At 39.8% G+C, this 17,262-nt stretch overlaps 1 protein-coding gene across 1 annotated transcript in view; it reads left to right on the plus strand.

Moving 5' to 3' along the window:
• Nucleotides 1-17,262, plus strand: part of EVC2 (Ellis van Creveld syndrome 2) — a 77,053-nt gene that overhangs the window by 19,397 nt on the left and 40,394 nt on the right. The window contains exons 7-9 of the mRNA XM_009890556.1: nt 2,634-2,768; nt 5,023-5,174; nt 16,142-16,466. Coding sequence (XP_009888858.1) covers nt 2,634-2,768; nt 5,023-5,174; nt 16,142-16,466 — 612 coding nt within the window. The remainder of the gene's footprint in view (nt 1-2,633; nt 2,769-5,022; nt 5,175-16,141; nt 16,467-17,262) is intronic.

Genomic DNA, 17,262 nt, shown 5'->3' on the forward strand with positions numbered 1-17,262 from the left:
CCTGTAATACCTATTCCCGCTATTGGGATGGCTTAAGAAGTTAGCTTAGGGGATGGGTTTTGAAGCTTACTGGTCTGTCAGTGGTCAGCCTGCAGTGCCGACAGTGGTCCTATGCCATGGCTTGTGTGGAGGCTCTGGTACCTGCCCACAGCATCCACTGTAATGCTTTCAGATGCCATTAGGCGCCTGCTGTGTCCTCCTGCTTGGGTTTACAGCCCCCCAATGACATGGACTCTCCTTTCAAACCCCATTTTTTTTAAGTATAAAAGCACAGATATAACTGTTCATATTTTTCCATCCGAGCTTACCCTCTGACAGAACTGCTTGCACTGATGCAGACTGACTGTCATGCCATAAGCGTTGTCTTTTACTTAGAAAGCACAGGATCATTCCCTAGCTAGCACTTTTTCTCCATCAAAATTTAATCAGCTTCATTTCAGCTTCACTGAACCCACAACATCACCAGATTCCTGCTTTCCCCAGAAGCCTAGTGAGATCCCTAAATTTCACATAGTGCTTGGGAATTTGACAAATGTGAGTGAATTCAGACAAAATGATGGAGTGGTTCCAAAGCAGCATTTTTCTTCCTAAGTATTATCTAGAGCATCTCCTGTTCCTTAAAAGCTGTGGGACCTCAGGCAGAGCCTTGGTGTGGCAAAGTTCAAGGAGAACCCTTCTGTGATTCCCTCTTGGCCACCTAGTGCAACTGGATAGGCTGAGGACAGCAGACTAACTTAAGAGAAGTTGCATTTTTTCCAAGTCACGCACAGATGTTTGTCGACTCTGTGACTGTTCAAGGTGTATGAGCTAAACCCTTTTGATCTGTGAAGGCTGTAAACACTGGGTTAGGGAAGGGAGTTGCTTAATATTTACATAATCATCTTTCAAATAAATTTAAAGATGAAGATATTTTGATGTAAAGTGATGCAGCTTTAACTGAGCTCATGGCAAGGGGCTCGGGGGCAGTGCAGTGTCAGGGAAGGAGAGAGCTGGTACTGATGCTCATGTAGATGTGCTGAATGTCCTTAGTAGTCAGCCATGGTACAGGGGAGCGTAATGGAAGCAATTGGCCAAAGTAGGAAGCTACATCAAGAAAAAATATTCAGACAATGTGTTGGTAATTACACACGGAACCAGGAAATTAATGTGTTGCTCTTCTTTTTCTTTTCTTTCTTGTTTCCGTTTAAAACTTAAAGATATTAAAAGGTATTAGGAGGAATTCAGCACATGGCTGGCTTACTCAGATAAATACTTACTTGCAAAACATTTTAATGAACCTCGAAGTGCTTCAAGGGTTTAATTATTTTAGACTAAGCACATTAAAAAACAAAACAAAAAAAAATAAACCTGCATACCTCTGTCAGTCAGAGCAATTGATGATCCTACATGTAGAATACTGTGAAATAAACCCTGGATCTTCTTCTTGGAACTGTGCAAGTGCCAAATAGTAGCCTGTATTAACATCTTGATGATCTCCTTGATACTAACATTATCGCCTAATTCGGCTGAAATCATGTTGAAATCAATGAGCGCTGAGTATCTCCAGCAGCTTTGAGGAGCTGAGTCTGTGAAACAACAAAGTCTGATATGAAGCAGGTCCTTTCAGTTAGAGGTATGACAGGTTTTCAGCATACAAAAACATACCGGAGAGAGAAAAACTAGGCAGTAAAAGGATAAAATTCTGCTGTTAAATTGGAATAAATCCTTTTCAAATTGTGGACCACATTTGATTATCACTTCCTATGCAGAATTATGGTTGACTCCATGGAATGCTCTCAGGTTTCTGCTCCAAGAGATGACCAAGCCCAGATTGCAAGCAGCATGTTAATTATTTACACTTTCTAGCTCCAGCAGAGTGATTAGTTTGTGGTGAAACATTATACTGATAGCTGTGCTGTGCTTTTTATCCAAAGATCTCAAAGAACTGAACAAACACTGAGTTAACTTTTGCTACGTGGAGCATGAAGTAAAAATTAATTTTTAATGCAATTCAATTTAAAGATTAAATTAAGATCTAAAGTGAAAGGCCTACAAAGTTGTTAGTTGGCTTGCAGTTCTGATGCTCCTGCTGTTTTTTTTCTGACTCAGGCTCATGCAGAAACTACAAGGGTGCACACAAATTGGGTGGTTTTGCCAACTATCAGTTACATATTTTTTCTGAATTCATGTTGGTGCTTTTTCCCTATGGTGATTACTCAGTTTTATTGAAATGGCCATTAATTAAAGGTAGCCAACATTAGACTGATTTTTCAGAGCCTCTAAGCAATGTCAAATGCCATCAATTTCAATAAGACTTAGAGTTTGGCAAACTAGAAAATAGGCTATTAAGTACAGGACACCCAAAAGTCATAGCACCTAAAATTCAATCTGTGGAAGTTCTGTTCCTTGGAGCTACACAGGAATTTGGACGAGGTGATCATAATGGACCATGCTGACTTAAAAACCTATGGAAAAGAGACACTTGTTTGAAAATATTAATAAAAATGTAGTAATTATGACAACGTTGAGAAACCCTGAAGTTGTGTGAAGCCATTTAAAAATAATTTACTATGTTGCTTACAGTTATAAACTTTGAGTGTAATCTTTATATATATTTAAAATGTAGTTTTAATAATATGGTCTTTTAATTTCAGATGTCGTACAGTCATGCCATCCATGCTTCAGGGTTCTTCATTGCTTTTTTTGTTTCCCTTGTATTGACATGTGCTATTTTTTTCATTGTTTACCGAACCCAAATATTAAAATGGAGTTTCCTTAGTAAAAACCAGGTGAGTCATATTCTCTGTATGAGTACTTTATTTGAATTTTTTCATTGATCTTAACTGATTATATAACTTGCTAACTAATACACATTGTCTAAGGAGTTTTTGAAGATAACTAAAAAGCCACCAAGTGATGGATTAGATTCACAGGTAATGTAATCTTCACAACCTCTATTCTTCAGCACAATCAGATTTAGAGGGGAGTGTAAGAATGATAATCTGATCAAAGGAACTGCTGTCAGTACTTGGATGTTAGCTTCAGACTGGAGGGAGATTACCCTTTGGCTATTAGTTTCTTTTTGTATTCCTCCCTTCCTCCTCTCCTCTTCGTCCTTCAAAATGAGAGGCAGGATGTCTGTGGGTTATAAGCAGTTGCCTAGCTGAGTAGACCACTCACCTTGAGCACAGCAGATTTGGGTCCAAATTGTATTTCTGATTATCAGAAATAGGGATTTGAATTTAGGTTTCTTAGTTCTTTGGATGTGCCTTAATCTCTTGAGTGATTAAGCAAAACAGTTGGGTTTGGGGGTGGAGCATTTTAAGTATTCTTTATCCAAGCTATGCCAATTTGGAGAAAGTATTTCAGCACATACTGGGATGGAGAGAGAAAATAGAGAGTCTGATAAATATTCATAAAGTTGTCCCAAGTTCCAGCCCTTGCTTGTATTAATTTTTTATGTAAAGTGGAGAAACTTCAATGGGAGGGAGCTAGAGACCTCAATCAGGATATTGCAGAGATTGGAGCAGTCCTCTAAGAGAGGTGTGCTGAGAGGTTTGAACCCCTCTTCTGCTTGGACAGTGGTAGATCTCCCATCCCTCTGGACTGACCAGAGGAGCTGACAAATCACTTCCAGCTTTGTTTTCTGCGGTTGAAAATTATGTCTGCATCCAGAATTTGTATTTCTTCTGGGTCTGAAAAAATAATCCCTTTAACTGAAAAGGGCATGCCTTGTTTCTTTATACAGAAAAAGCTGTGGTAATGAAATCATAAAAAAGAGCCAGTTTGGTCCTAGCATCAGATGTTCATAGTGGGGTTTTTTTTATAGTAATTTTATTAGCCCTTAGTCTCAAGGGAGTCTCACCGAACTGCAAAGTAACTAAGTCACTTCCATCATTCATAGGATTAGTTTCTCATGTTGGTCACCTCATGATACTGTCTTCTTGCCACATATAATTTGTTTACTATGGTAATTTTTAAAAAATCGGCCTAGAAAGTTGATATTGCAAGATAACTTCCTAGAAGGCTTACACGGTCCTACTGAAGTCAATATAGAGTCTTCTGTCTTCTCCGTTCTTTTCTTCATTTGTATTCCAGGTCAGTTCAGCCTGAACCAAAAGTAGTATATTTGATTTCAGATCATAGACTCATAGAATGGTTAGAGCTGGAAGGGACCTTAAAGATCATCTAGTTCCACCCCCCCTGCCATAGGCAAGGATCCCTTCCACTAGACCAGGTTGCTCAAAGCCCCATCCAGCCTGGCCTTGAACACCTCCGGGGATGGGGCATCCACAACATGTCCACTCTGGGCAGCCTGTTCCAGTGCCTCACCACCCTCAGAGTAAACAATTTCCTCCTAACGGCCAATCTAAATCTACCCTCTTCCAGTTTAAAACTGTTACCCCTTGTCCTGTCGCTCCATTCCCTGATCAAGAGTCCCTCCCCATCTTTCCTGTAGGCCCCCCTTAGGTACTGGAAGGCTGCTATAAGGTCTCCCCGGAGCCTTCTCTTCTCCAGGCTGAACAATCTCAACTCTCTCAGCCTCTTTTCATAGGAGAGGTGCTCCAGCCCTTGAATCATCTTTGTGGCCCTGATCTGGACTTGCTCCAACAGGTCCATGTCCTTCTTATGTTGGAGGCCCCCGAGCTGGACACAGTACTCCAGGTGTGGTCTCATGAGAGCAGAGTGGAGGGGCAGACTCACCTCCCTTGACCTGCTGGCCACACTTCTTTTGATGCAGCTCAGGATGTGGTTGGCTTTCTGGGCTGTGAGCGCACATTGCTGGCTCATGTTGAGTTTCTCATCAACCAATACCCCAAGTCCTTCTCAGGGCTGCTCTCAATCCATTCTTTGCTCAGCCTGTGTTCAGATACATATTCAGATACATATCTGAATTACACAATCTCTTCATACCCTTTCCAGCTGTACAGTTTGATGATAAGTAGGAACCTTCTCACCCAGAGTTACCTGTAATAAAATTAGATCAGATGCATAGTATAATTTTTTTTTATAATCTGAAGCTTACCTCTTTTATTTTTTTAGGAGATACGGCGTGAACTCAGCCAAAATCACAAACTGGAGCATTCTCAGTTTAATTCAGGTGATCTCTTTAGTGAAGATATAATTATGAATGACCAAATCATCGATATTCTTTCCTTTGAAGAATCTGGGAACATGCTTCAGGCTTTAGAAGAGTAAGAATTCACTGCTGTTACATCACATTTATTACATTTATCATCAATCAAACCTTCGAATATGTTTTGAATATCTGCCCTTTAATTTTTTTTTTCATAGTGTCTGTTTATGCAGGACTGCACTACTTTAGGTTTTTGAACTGTATTAAATAGCTGTCTTTGAGAACTGAAAATTGTCATATTTCATATTGCTTCACATGTAGAAGTCACAGCTCCATCTGGGCCTTAGGCGTGCAAGTTTTCCAATCCAAATGAACATCTAGTTTTGCCTCTCTGCGGTTCACGAAGTAAAGGGAAACATTTCTCTGTACAAGAAAAAGTTGAAAGGGTGTATTCTACTATTGCTTAATATGTTCTGCTTTCAAAAGGGTGGCTTTTGTCCTAAAAGAGAGAGCCCCTAGTGGGCGCCATCACTGCTGTGTAGCAGCATATTTTGGAAACATCTGGATCAGAGTCTAAAGAGTGACAGTTCATAGTGCTGCCAGAAAGATATCACGTAGCTGCAATTGGAGGGACCACTGGGTAGAGCAGAGAAACTCTCCTGACATTGTTGAAAGGCCAGTCGGGGCTGTTTGACAGAAACATGCCGCTGTTAAAGGTCATCTGTTCTTCAGCTGAATTTGATAAAAAGGTCTGATGTGAGGACAGAGCAGATTTTGTTTGCTCAGTCTTACTACTAGCTCCTGGCAAGTCAGGTTACAGGCAGTATTATGCAACTATAAAATCTGTAGAAGCTGAGAAGGAGAAGTTACAGGACCATGGAATTAATTTCTTTCTTTAAGGGTAACTAACAACATTATTATTTCCTGCATTTCCTTGATAATTGGGATGCTGACATCTGTAAATTGCACATTGATTCTTGCTTTTAGAACTATGTAGCAACTCAGGCTTTGAGAATACTTATCCTGAAAATCATTATGCAAATAATAGGAAGAACAGGATAAAACATTTTTTTAACTCACTTTAGTATTAATTTATTTCAGGGATACTGAATATCTAGCTAGTTTGGAAAAAAAAAATTATGCTGGGCTATTTGCAGATATGTAATGATTTAGAATGGTAAATATTGTTGCGAACCTTTGGATAGGATTATTTTTATAACTGGATTATTTCTAAAACCATAAAACAGGATTCATTTCTTAGTTTGAGTATGTATCCAGGGGCTAAAGTTTTTTAATATTCTTATGCAGTTAGCACAAATGTCTCTCTTGCTTCCGCTTCTTTCCTCAGTTTCTATTTTCTCTACCTCTAAGGAGGTAGAGCATTGCAGTGAATAAAATAGCATAGGAGCATTGCGGTGAATAAAATAGATGTTATTGACATACAGTCAATAACCTTCTTCACCTTTTGAGTTCCTTCTTCTCTATTCTTTCCCTCTTTTCCTACTTCCAGGATGAGGATGGTAGATGGACCACAAAGGCATCCAGAGTTACAGTGGTTCCTGCTACAAAAGATGATTGGAAGGGTGATAGACATTACTGTGAAGGGCTCAAATCAGCCTCTACCTGTTAGCAATGAGTACTTCCTAATCCCTATTTGGATTATCCCAATTCTTCTCATTTCTTGTAATTTTAAACTGGACCTTCTGACTCATTTACTGTTAGATGACACATGGATGCACTTACTGTATTTTTTTTTCTATTCTTTCCCTCTTTTTATTGGCACTCATTGAATATGTGTATTCAATTACTACACACCTGTTCCTTTCCTCTTGTACTAGTGATGCAGTTTATCTGAGTGAGGATCTCCACAATGTGAACTCCTACACCAAATTGCCCTGAGTTCCCTTTTTTACTCAGGGGTGAAAAGGGGCACTTCTAGGGTATGATTATTCTCATAGACTTCCAAAACTGAGTTGTATGGGTGCTGCACCCACTGACCCTGAATCCTGGAGCTTGTGCTGGTTAGCTGAGGTGTACGGGTCTGGAGGTGGGTGAGACAAATCCCAGTCTTGCAGGCTGGTTGGTCAAAAAGGCTACAGCATTACTTTAATGCCAATATTGGATACATGCAATATTATTTCTGCTTTCTTCAGTAGCTATATTACACCCTTTGTTTTATCTCTCATTGTTGACACTTTGATATTTAGCTTAGGATGCCTCCTAAGGAATGTTGGTTCCTTATTCATTCTGCAAGCTGGGCAAAAGCAGTCCTTTCGTTTCTGATCTATATTTCTTAAGGGCTTCATTTTAGTCTTGTATTTCATAATCTGTTGGACATTATCCAGGTTTTTAGCTGATTCCAAAGACAAAGGCAAAATAATGTACCATCGCCTTAGGAGCTTCTATGACAGCTATCTAGAATGGAGTAATCCTTCTTTTTACTGAATTACCTGCTTTAAGGGTAGTGATTTTCTAAATGTAATGGGAAAAAGAAAGATGGTGCATTTGTAATGTATTAATGGATAATTGCAGTCAATTTGAATGGAATCTGTGATTGAATGAAATGTTGTAATTTTACTAATTGTGGTCACAATCAGTTTTTCAACAATGTTACATTTTGTTCTATTACATTTAGCATCACTCAATAGTTGGGTTTTCTGCAAGGAACTCAGGAATGAGGCTTGTGTTGTCTCATAGGAGTGGCAGTATACTGAGGATAAGAAGCAGGCTTTTATTTTGAGCACAATTTTTTCATGTCATATGTATACCAATATGAATTTTAGCATCATAATCCTGGTTTTTATTATTTGGGGAGGAAAAAGTATAGGGGCTTTTGTTAGAGAACTTTTGACACTTCAGATCTTTTCAGCCAACCAACATCTTGCTTGTATGCTACTGTGATAATTCCTTCTGCATGTATTAGTGCAGCTATGTGTCATTTTCTGTACACGCCATACGTATAAGCTTGCTAACATAATTGATATATTCTTTTTAAATTGCACTGTGATAGTAAACACGAATGGAATCGTTCTGGTGCTTTGTTCTTTTGTCCAGACACAAATGAGAAAATTACTCAGAAAAGTAAGAGCCACAGGATTTTTTTGTCCTCTTTACAACGTAAAGCTATATTAATAGTTAATGTCTTTTACAAAGTGACAGTGCCAAATTGTTTAGCAAATACATTAGGAGCATGTGTTCAATATTTATGGACAGGGACATCTTTGGAGCGTAGACAGTTTGCAATGTCAGGAGGATTGGCTAGAGAACAAAACATACTTTTGATATTTCATAAGGAAGCTTCTTAGTTACTACTACTTAGTTTTGTCTTAATAAGTCATATCCTTGATGTATAGTATGCAGCAAAATAGCTTGGCTTTTATTCTCAGTAGGTTCCTTACTGTGTATATTCCTGAATAGCAATGAATGCTAATGGGAAGAAGCTGTATGATTTGAATATTTGATCTGTGCAGTAGAAGGTCATGTTCCAAAATGTTGTGGGTCTCTTTTTCTGTATGTGTAGAACAGAATATGAAGAGAGTTGGGCAGTTTGGGTTTGTGTCCAATGCGATGAAGTCTGACCATGCTCATAGTCTCAGAAGATACAGATCCGTTAAAGGCAACTTAATTTCTTTAAATGGCTTTCCACTACTATGTTTTTTCTTCTTCATTTTGTACAGCTGTGCTTCCTTGAGTTTGGCAAAGCCCTAGCTGAACTTGAACCTACTTGCTGATACACAATACCTACTGCCAATTATTCTGGGAAATCACTAAGTAATACTTATGCATTGCAGCTGATTTTTTTCTGATGGTAGAGGGCATGGAGGCCAATGTACTAGAGAACAGGATCAAACTGCCTCCAGAGAGCCTTGACAGAAAAGTCAAAAACAATTTACTACCATATTAGAAGTTCGCTTTTTCTTTCTAAATGTAAATTTCTTGCTGTACATCTCAATTTAATTTGCTAGGGAGCAAATGTGTGGGGTTTTTTAACCCTGAATTCAAATGGAAAGAAAGAGTAAAAGATCACATTGTCACAGCAGCTAGACCTGAATATTCCTACATAGAAAATGGTGAGAAATAGTTACATTGTTAGTACCAAAAAAAATTGAGGTGCTAAATTTTTGGATTTTGTAACTTTTAAAAAGTGTAATCGAAATTTAGAATTTTTGAAGGCAGAGCATATTAATTGCTTTGTTTCTGTGTGACGTGTACAATGCGGGAATACAACAATAAATAATAATCACATTGATATAAAATAAGATACAGTGAACACATATGGAATGAACCCCGAACCATGCATTTGTAGTTCTGTGTTATGAATGCTGTTATAAACTTGACAAGTATGTAAACTGTACATTTTTTCCATCAGAGAAACTCAAATGCTTAAATAGGTGATAGGAGTCCGTAAGAGAGGGGAACTGAAGAAAGCAAGTCATTTGAAATTAATGAATACATATCTTTTTCATCTAAAAAAAGTCACTTTTCTTTGTTGTTGGCAAACTATGAAGAAATCGCATTCAGAATTATATGGGTCATTTCTGCTGTCCACCCAGAACAATTTATCTCATCCAGAAAACAGTCTGCTTTTGAGAGCAGTGCTGTTAGTGATACTTTATTCCATATAATTTTGAAAGAAGATTAGTATCTCCTACTGTTCCTGTCATCTGAATACTCACCCCATCTGAGTAGATCAGAAGAATTTGAGTAGATCACATCAAAGTTGGAAGGTCCCGAGGCATTCATGTATATAGCCATAATATTTGTTTATGCTTTTGTTAGTATCCAAGATGAAGTTGGTGCTTTTAAAATCAATGGTAAAATGCGTGATGACTTCACTGGAAGCAGAACTGGGGTCTTTTTTACTCTCTTTTTGCATAGTTTTTCAGTGAAATACCATTGTCTGAGCTTTGTTGCAATAGCTGTATTGTAGCTAGCTGTATTTTTAAAATTGGTTTGCTGAAGAACACTGGTTTATCAGTTTTCATACTTTCTGCAATCAAAGCAGAGGTTCTCAGTCTCTTAAATTCAGGAGTTTTCAAATGTTAATTTAAGAATTGAGATACCTTTACCTCCTGTCCTGGTTGCGGCAGGGATGGGGTTAATTTCCCCCCGGAGCCGGCAGGGGGCGGGCGTTCCACCCCACAGTGCCCCACGCCCGGGCTATAAGAGGCGCTGCCGGGGCGAGGGGAGCAGTCGCCACTCGGGGGTGGGCTGCGGCGGGGCGGGTACGGTCGGTGCGCTGCGGTACTGTAATCGCGTCTTCTTATCCCTTCATCGGTGTTACTGTTTTGTTTTCATCTTCCCTTTTGCTGTTCTGTTAAATTGCACTGTTTTAACCCACGAGTTTTGCCCTGTCGATTCCCCCCCAACCATGACACCTCCGTATTACTGTGAAGAGTTAAAGGAATTTGATAGTGAAAATGCTGCCAAATCTAGTGCTTAGACTTTTGGCAGGTTTTCATTATAACTTTTTTTCCTGAAGAGCCACTAGTTTCTCAGCTCAATTTATCATCTTTTTCAATTTTGTGGGATTTTTAAAAATTTTTGGTTATATATCATGAGAATCCTATTTCTGGTTTTGTCAGCATCTTGGCTTTTTTTCTGGAAAGCTGAACTTAACCTGTGACTCATCCATGTGAAAGCATTGTTAGATAATCATCACGTACCTTTTCTTAGCAATTTTATCTATTGATGGGATGTCCTGTATTCTCTGTAGGCTCATGTTTCAGCTATGCTGAGTTTACGCTTAGCTGTGTAAGTGTCACAGGACTGATGGATGAACTCCCCCAGTTCAGAGCTGGCTGTGGGCCATTACAGCCACTGGTGTAGCACAGGGCATCTTCAGACATCCTCTAACACAGGCCTGCTGCGCCCAGCCTGGCAGTGGGCAGAGACCAGGGAAAGGCAATGAGCCCCACTCCGGCACAGGAGGGCTGAAGAATCTGAACAGTCAGTAGCTGTTGGTGGCCATTCAGATGTCATGCCATTACCTCTGCTTCTACTTCAGCCCAGTTTTAGTCTTATGCAAAGATTTGCACCTCATCGTGCTGCAGCCTGCATAAATGCCTGCCCTGAGGTTGTGACTGGACCCAGCAGGAGAGCGTGGGAAGCAGAGGAGGGGAAAAGGGAGGGAAAGGCTGAAGAGATGAAGCTGCAGCACTGCACACAGGGTCTGCATTGACAAAGCAATTAAAAACAAAAACAAAAAAACAACAAACAAAAAAAACCAAAACAAGAAAGAAAACAAAACACAGCCCAATTTATTGATGTTGTATTACTAACTCCTCAATAAATGGATGATTTAGGAAACAAGCCACATCTGTAACTGAAGACCTTTGATGCCCATTATACTTGAACTGGCTTTCTTCGCTTACTGTTAGTAAAGCCAGCACAGGCACATACTGTTTCACGTCTCAGCTGTATGATTCTCCCTGTCCGACCCTCTCTCCATCTTCACTTCTCTGCAGTGTGACAAGGCAACACAGACCGTAACGCTTCTTTTTTGTCCTCCTTTTCCCTTCCTCACTGCAGCTGTCCCATTGGCACTGTGGCTGTGGGTGCAGGAGACGTGCTGCTGTGGATCAGGCTGCAGCAGTGAGTCCCACCAGGCTGGGGGCGGTTGTGTGTCTGGCCTTTTGTGGCTGTGTTCCCCTCAGCAGCAAGAGTTGGTGCAGCTGCTGTGCCATGGTTCCGAGTTATGGCTGCAGTGGCGTGTGTGGGGCAGTAGAGACAAACTGTCCACAAATGGTTCTAAATTACATGTTTTTCAGAAGCATTGTCTATCAGGAAGGGATGATTTTTCAGAAACTGTTACCACAGGGCTCCAGTCTCCTATGGATGCTGTTGTAATACATATGCTACTAATTGGCTACCGTTTGCAGATGAGAGACGAGTCTTACAAAAATGACGAGATTTTCTGTTTTGGTGAGAAAATGTCACCAAAGGGGAGTTTGCCTGATGTTTCTCTCCCCTTTAGACTTAAGAAAGTTCAGTCACAGTAGTTTCTTATCTTTGTGAACTCTGAATTCATTTTAAAAATGTGTCAGAAAGCCATTAGTTCATTTTAGGACTGTTAAATTCAGCAGCTATCAATTCTCCTGTTCAAAAATTCCCTCCGTGGGCCTCTAATTTGAATAATATGACTTAAAGACCATTATTTTGTAGTTAATGAGAGGTTTCCTTTTTTGCAATGTGGTATGTTGCGTTGGTTTTTTAAATTAACTATAGTTTCTTTCCTGACCCTAGCTGCTTTCCTGTATTCTTTTATTAGGTCTGTGGAGGACATCAGATGCTCAGGCACTCTCTCTGCTTCTCTGTGTTTGGCGTCTGGGGTTCTCTGCTCCCAGATCTTCTCTGACAGATCTTTAAATCCTATTCCTCTTCAAGTGAGTGAAAAACTGCTGTTTGCAGTTTCATTTTCTATGTGTCTGTTCACCTCTCCCCCCCCCCCCCCCCCCCCCCGACACTTTCGTACCACCTGCCTTCTGTTCTGTCCTCATCCCTTCTCTGCATGCTTTGTCCAACAGAAGCTTTGATCTTTTTCATCAATAGGTTGCCATCTGCTACCTGTACTTCATTGGCTTTCATGTTTCTATTATGCTGAATATGCTCAGGAAGAGATGCAAGACCTTTTAAACATGAATTGCCATAACAAGCAAAATGCAGAGCATTTAAAGCCACTTATTAAATCTGCCTTGGTTTGAGGAGGCCCAGAGTGTCAGGTGGGGATTATTTTTTTTTCCTAGGTATCACAAAACATTGCACATTTAATCTGGATGATTTTAAGCATTGTTCTTTTGATAGACTTGTGTCTCAAAGCATTTGTTTTACTATATGTACAAGATTCCTGTTTTGTACTGGCTGTTGGCATCTAAGACTCCAAGCCTGTATTGTCACATCTCGTTAAGGCTGCCCTCAACCTCTCATTTGGAGTAAGAGCTTGAAGCAAGGTTTCTGGTGCATGTCATGGCCGTGTCTCACTCCCGCTGGCTGCTGTGTGGAAGAAGCAGACCAGAAGCAGAGCACATCAGGTGGAAGGTAGATTTCAAATTTCTACAGACATGGCCTTTCTTCAGCTGCCACTGAAAAAAGGTAATGGTCTGGCTGCTGTCCTCAATGATGTGACCTGGCAAAGCTTTGGCTTGTAGTTACTATTTTCTCTATTAGCCTTGGATTAGTGGAACAGTTCACGTGCAGCTTCAGCTTCATTGCCTTCTTCATAGATGCTCTGTCAGGAAAATGGAGGGTGAGAGTTGCAGATCAAATACACCTTAACAGCCTCATCACTCATTTGGTGACACATGAGCATCAGGTGAACTATTGCTCCTCCTGCATTTGGCATCATGATGTTGAGGAGTGGAGTTAATTGGGTACCATAGTTCTCTTGGTGGGTGAGAAGGAGTGTGGGAATCTTGCTCAAAATGAAATCAGGTCTAGTCTGTAATCACCTGCAGTAAATAGGAAGAAATGCTGTGGGAAGACTGAGGGAAAGATAACAATAGAAAATTTTGTTGTGGTGTCTAGTTTTAATTTTTATTCCTGGGATCACTGCAGAAGAAGGCTGGAAAAGGAGGTGGGTGAGGAATGGCTTAATCTTTTTGCAAAGCATGCTGAAAAAAAGTCCTGCATTTGTGGTAAGAAATAAATGTTGTGTTATGAGCCATGTGTCAATGCGGTGAAGTTGTGAAGTGTTGCCTTCCAGGGAGAGAAATGAGGAGTTCAGTCTTTCACGCCTCAGTAAGAAAGGGTTAGTAGGTGCTGTGACCACCATCTATCAGTGCACGCACGAAGAACAGAAAAATAATGACTAAGGAACTTGTTATTCCAGCAAATGGGGAGCTGGAAGTTGAAACTAATCAAATTCAAGCTGAGGATAAGGTGACCACTTTTAGGTCTTGAATTATCAAGTGGAACAATTAATTAAAGTGTTGTTTAGTTCTCTGTTAGAGGATGCTTGAAAATCAAGATGAGATGTTTCTCACAAAAGACAGATGTGCTTCAATTAAATCAGAGCTACTGGACTTGAAGCAGGAATTAAAACAGAAAAATAAATCCAGTGGGTCGGATTTTACAGGCTGATAATGAATTGGTGAATCTACAAAGGGGAGCCTCCTACCACTGCCTGACAGTCATTAGGGAAATGTTACAGCATAAAGCTCCCATTTTCTGGATCCTTCTTTTTATTTAAGTGGATTTGCACAAAACTGAAACACCTATTTTTTTGAGGTTAGTTGTCGTAAGTAGACAGCTTAGTACTAGCTGGCTATGTCAGCAGAAGTCCTAGGACTTCTGTAAACAGAAAGGCTTAAGAGAAAATATACATCTGCACTGCCCGTTTGAAGTGCTTGCTGTGTTGCTTCAGCATCCCGTTCCCTTAATCCTGCCATCACCTGTCCTCTGTGGCTGCCTCGCTGTCCTGGAGCGAGCAGGACTCTCCCTAAGCAGAGTGAGCAGATCAGTGCCCAGAGGGACTTGACCATGGATACAGCTGAATGCCACCCAAGAAGGCTGTGTACCTGCAGGCGCTGTCCTGCAGTGTCCATCTGTACACAGCACAGAGAAGCTGGGTTGTTGTGTTGTCTCGAGGAGGTTATAGAAAATATTAGCTCATACAGGATCTTCAAATTACTGTGAAGAATGTTTCAGACACACAGTGTTTCGATCACATGGATCTGGCCCCATACAGCAGTGATTTCTGCTCCTGAATAGGAGAAACAGGGGGAAATGGAAGAGGTTTTGCAGCTGCAACCAGCCAGCCCAGGAGCAGATCGCTAAGACAAGTATGGGCACTGCCAGTGCATTGCGGGGGTTTTGAGAGACTGCAAAAGAAAAATCTCTCTGCCTCTTTGTGATCCATTATCTCTTAAATATTTCTTAAATATTTCAAGTATTTAAGTCATGGTAAGAAAACTTAATTCCATCCCATTGATTTCTAAATGGGAAAAATACATCTCTTGTGCTTAACAGAGGGACAGTGATAATAATGTATCACTGATTTACTTTTTAGTGAAACTTTATTTGCTCACGTAAGGAAAGTTTGTTTGACAAAGAGGTGAAGTCCTTACAGATTTGCATGCTTTGATATATATGACTCAGAACGTAGTATCATTCTCTTTTGCAAATCTTCCAAGAACTTTGCTATGGATTTGAAATCTGTTCTAAGATTTGACTATGGAACAAATCAAACTAATAATTTAGCTTAACTGAAAAAAGAATGTATTTAAGCTCTTAAAAGTGTATTTTGTAGGTCACAAAGAAATTCTTGTATACTTCATCTATACAGAGAAGCGTACAGTGCTGTGCATTCATGTAAATTGATGTGCAAGGGCAAAACCTACCTAATTCTCCAATCCTGAATTGAGTGCAGAATATGCAAAGCTATAGAATTTACAGTAGTTATGTACTATATGAAATGAGAATAATTGTAATTTCAATTTAATTAACTAAAAATAAATGAGAATATATTCATATGCAATATGACATTTATTGCATTTTGTAAAATATCTTATATTTCCCTCTGGTTTTAATCTCTTTTCTAGAACTCTATTAATAATGTCCATGAAAGAGAGATACCAGCTATTTTAATTTATTCATATCGGCACATAATCAAAACACTCTCCCCTCTTCCCTGCAGAGAAGGGAATACACCAGCACAGAACACAAAGCAGTGATGTATTACTGAAGATGGGTCAGTGAGTTTAGAACTATTTTACAAAGTCAGTTAAATTTATAGTCTATTCAGATACTCACTTCATCTGCTTCCCAACAGAGGGGTTTTTTTGTGGGAAGTTTTTGTTTGCTTTTAAATTGAGGGAATGTTTTTTGTTCTAAGTAAAAGCTTTTCCTTTTTCTGTCTAAAATGGAAATGCAAGAATGGGCATACTTCATTAAAGTTGCTGTAGTAAAAGTTGGTTCACCTTGCTTTTTAATGAAGGATTACTGTCTTGGTTAGTAAACTCCTATGCTGTGATATTTATGCACTTCTCTGACTGCCATTCATTTACCCAATATTGAATGAATACTTGTTTTCTGATAGAAATTTCCTGTAATCTGTGATTTCAAACAGTTCTGATTGCCTTTCTGCAGCTTGGAGGTAGCCAGCCTGACGCGGGCAGATGCTGATCTGGAGGCATATCGAATGCAGATATGTAAGGAAGTGATTGCTATGATAATGAAGAACATGGTCTTAAGTCACAGCCTCTTCCCTCATGTGGAGAAGAGGATGAGTTCAATTTTCAAAAAGCAGTTTCTTGCAATGGAGAAAGAGATTCAAGAGGAGTATGAAAGGAAGATGGTGGCTTTAACAGCTGAATGTAATCTGGAAATTAGGAAGAAAATGGAGGCTCAACACCAAAAAGCAAGAAATGCAAATGAAGAGGCTGAAGAATTAGTGAAGAAAATGAACGAAAAGGTAAATCTGGTATAAAATCAAGATACTTTGCATGATATGTGATTTTATATAGATAGTTTCTCTTTTAGGTTAGAATGGCGGGGTTGTCGTCTTAGAAAAAGAGAGAGCTCTGGAGTCCTCAGCACAGGAAAGACATGGACCTGTTGGAGCAGGTCCAGAGGAGGGCCACAAAAATGATGAGAGGGATTGAACACCTCTGCTATGAGGACAGGCTGAAAGAGTAGGAGTGGTTCAGCCTGGAGAAGAGAAGGCTTCAGGGAGACCTTATAGTGGCCTTTCAGTACTTAAAGAGGGTGTAGAAGAAAGATGGGGACAAACTTTTTAGCAGAGCCTGTTGTGACAGGACAAGGGGTAATGGCTTTAAACTAAAAGAGGGAAGATTTACGCTAGATATAAATAAGTTTTTTATGGTAAGGGTGGTGAAACACTGGCACAGGTTGCCCAAAGAGGTGGTAGATGTCCCATCCCTGGAAGTATTCAAGGTCAGGCTGGACGGGGCTGTGAGCAGCCTGATTGAGTTGAAGATGTTCCTGCTTATTGCAGGGCGGTTGGACTAGATGACCTTTAAAGGTCCCTTCCAACCCAAACTACTCTAAGAGAAAAGCTGTTCAATTTAAATGTGTTCCAAAAATTCATGTCATGATTAGGGTAGTTGTTATTATGGAAATGTGTTTTACTTCAACAGAAAATGAATTTATCTCAAGAGAATCTGTGACACCCAGAAACAAAAGGTTGTCGTTACCCTGTTGTTTTTTTAATAGTCACTTAAACCTTTGCAAAGTGATGTTTTGGGTTT

Source organism: Charadrius vociferus, unplaced genomic scaffold, assembly GCF_000708025.1.
Source record: "Charadrius vociferus isolate BGI_N301 unplaced genomic scaffold, ASM70802v2 scaffold88, whole genome shotgun sequence".
Lineage (NCBI taxonomy): Eukaryota > Metazoa > Chordata > Aves > Charadriiformes > Charadriidae > Charadrius > Charadrius vociferus.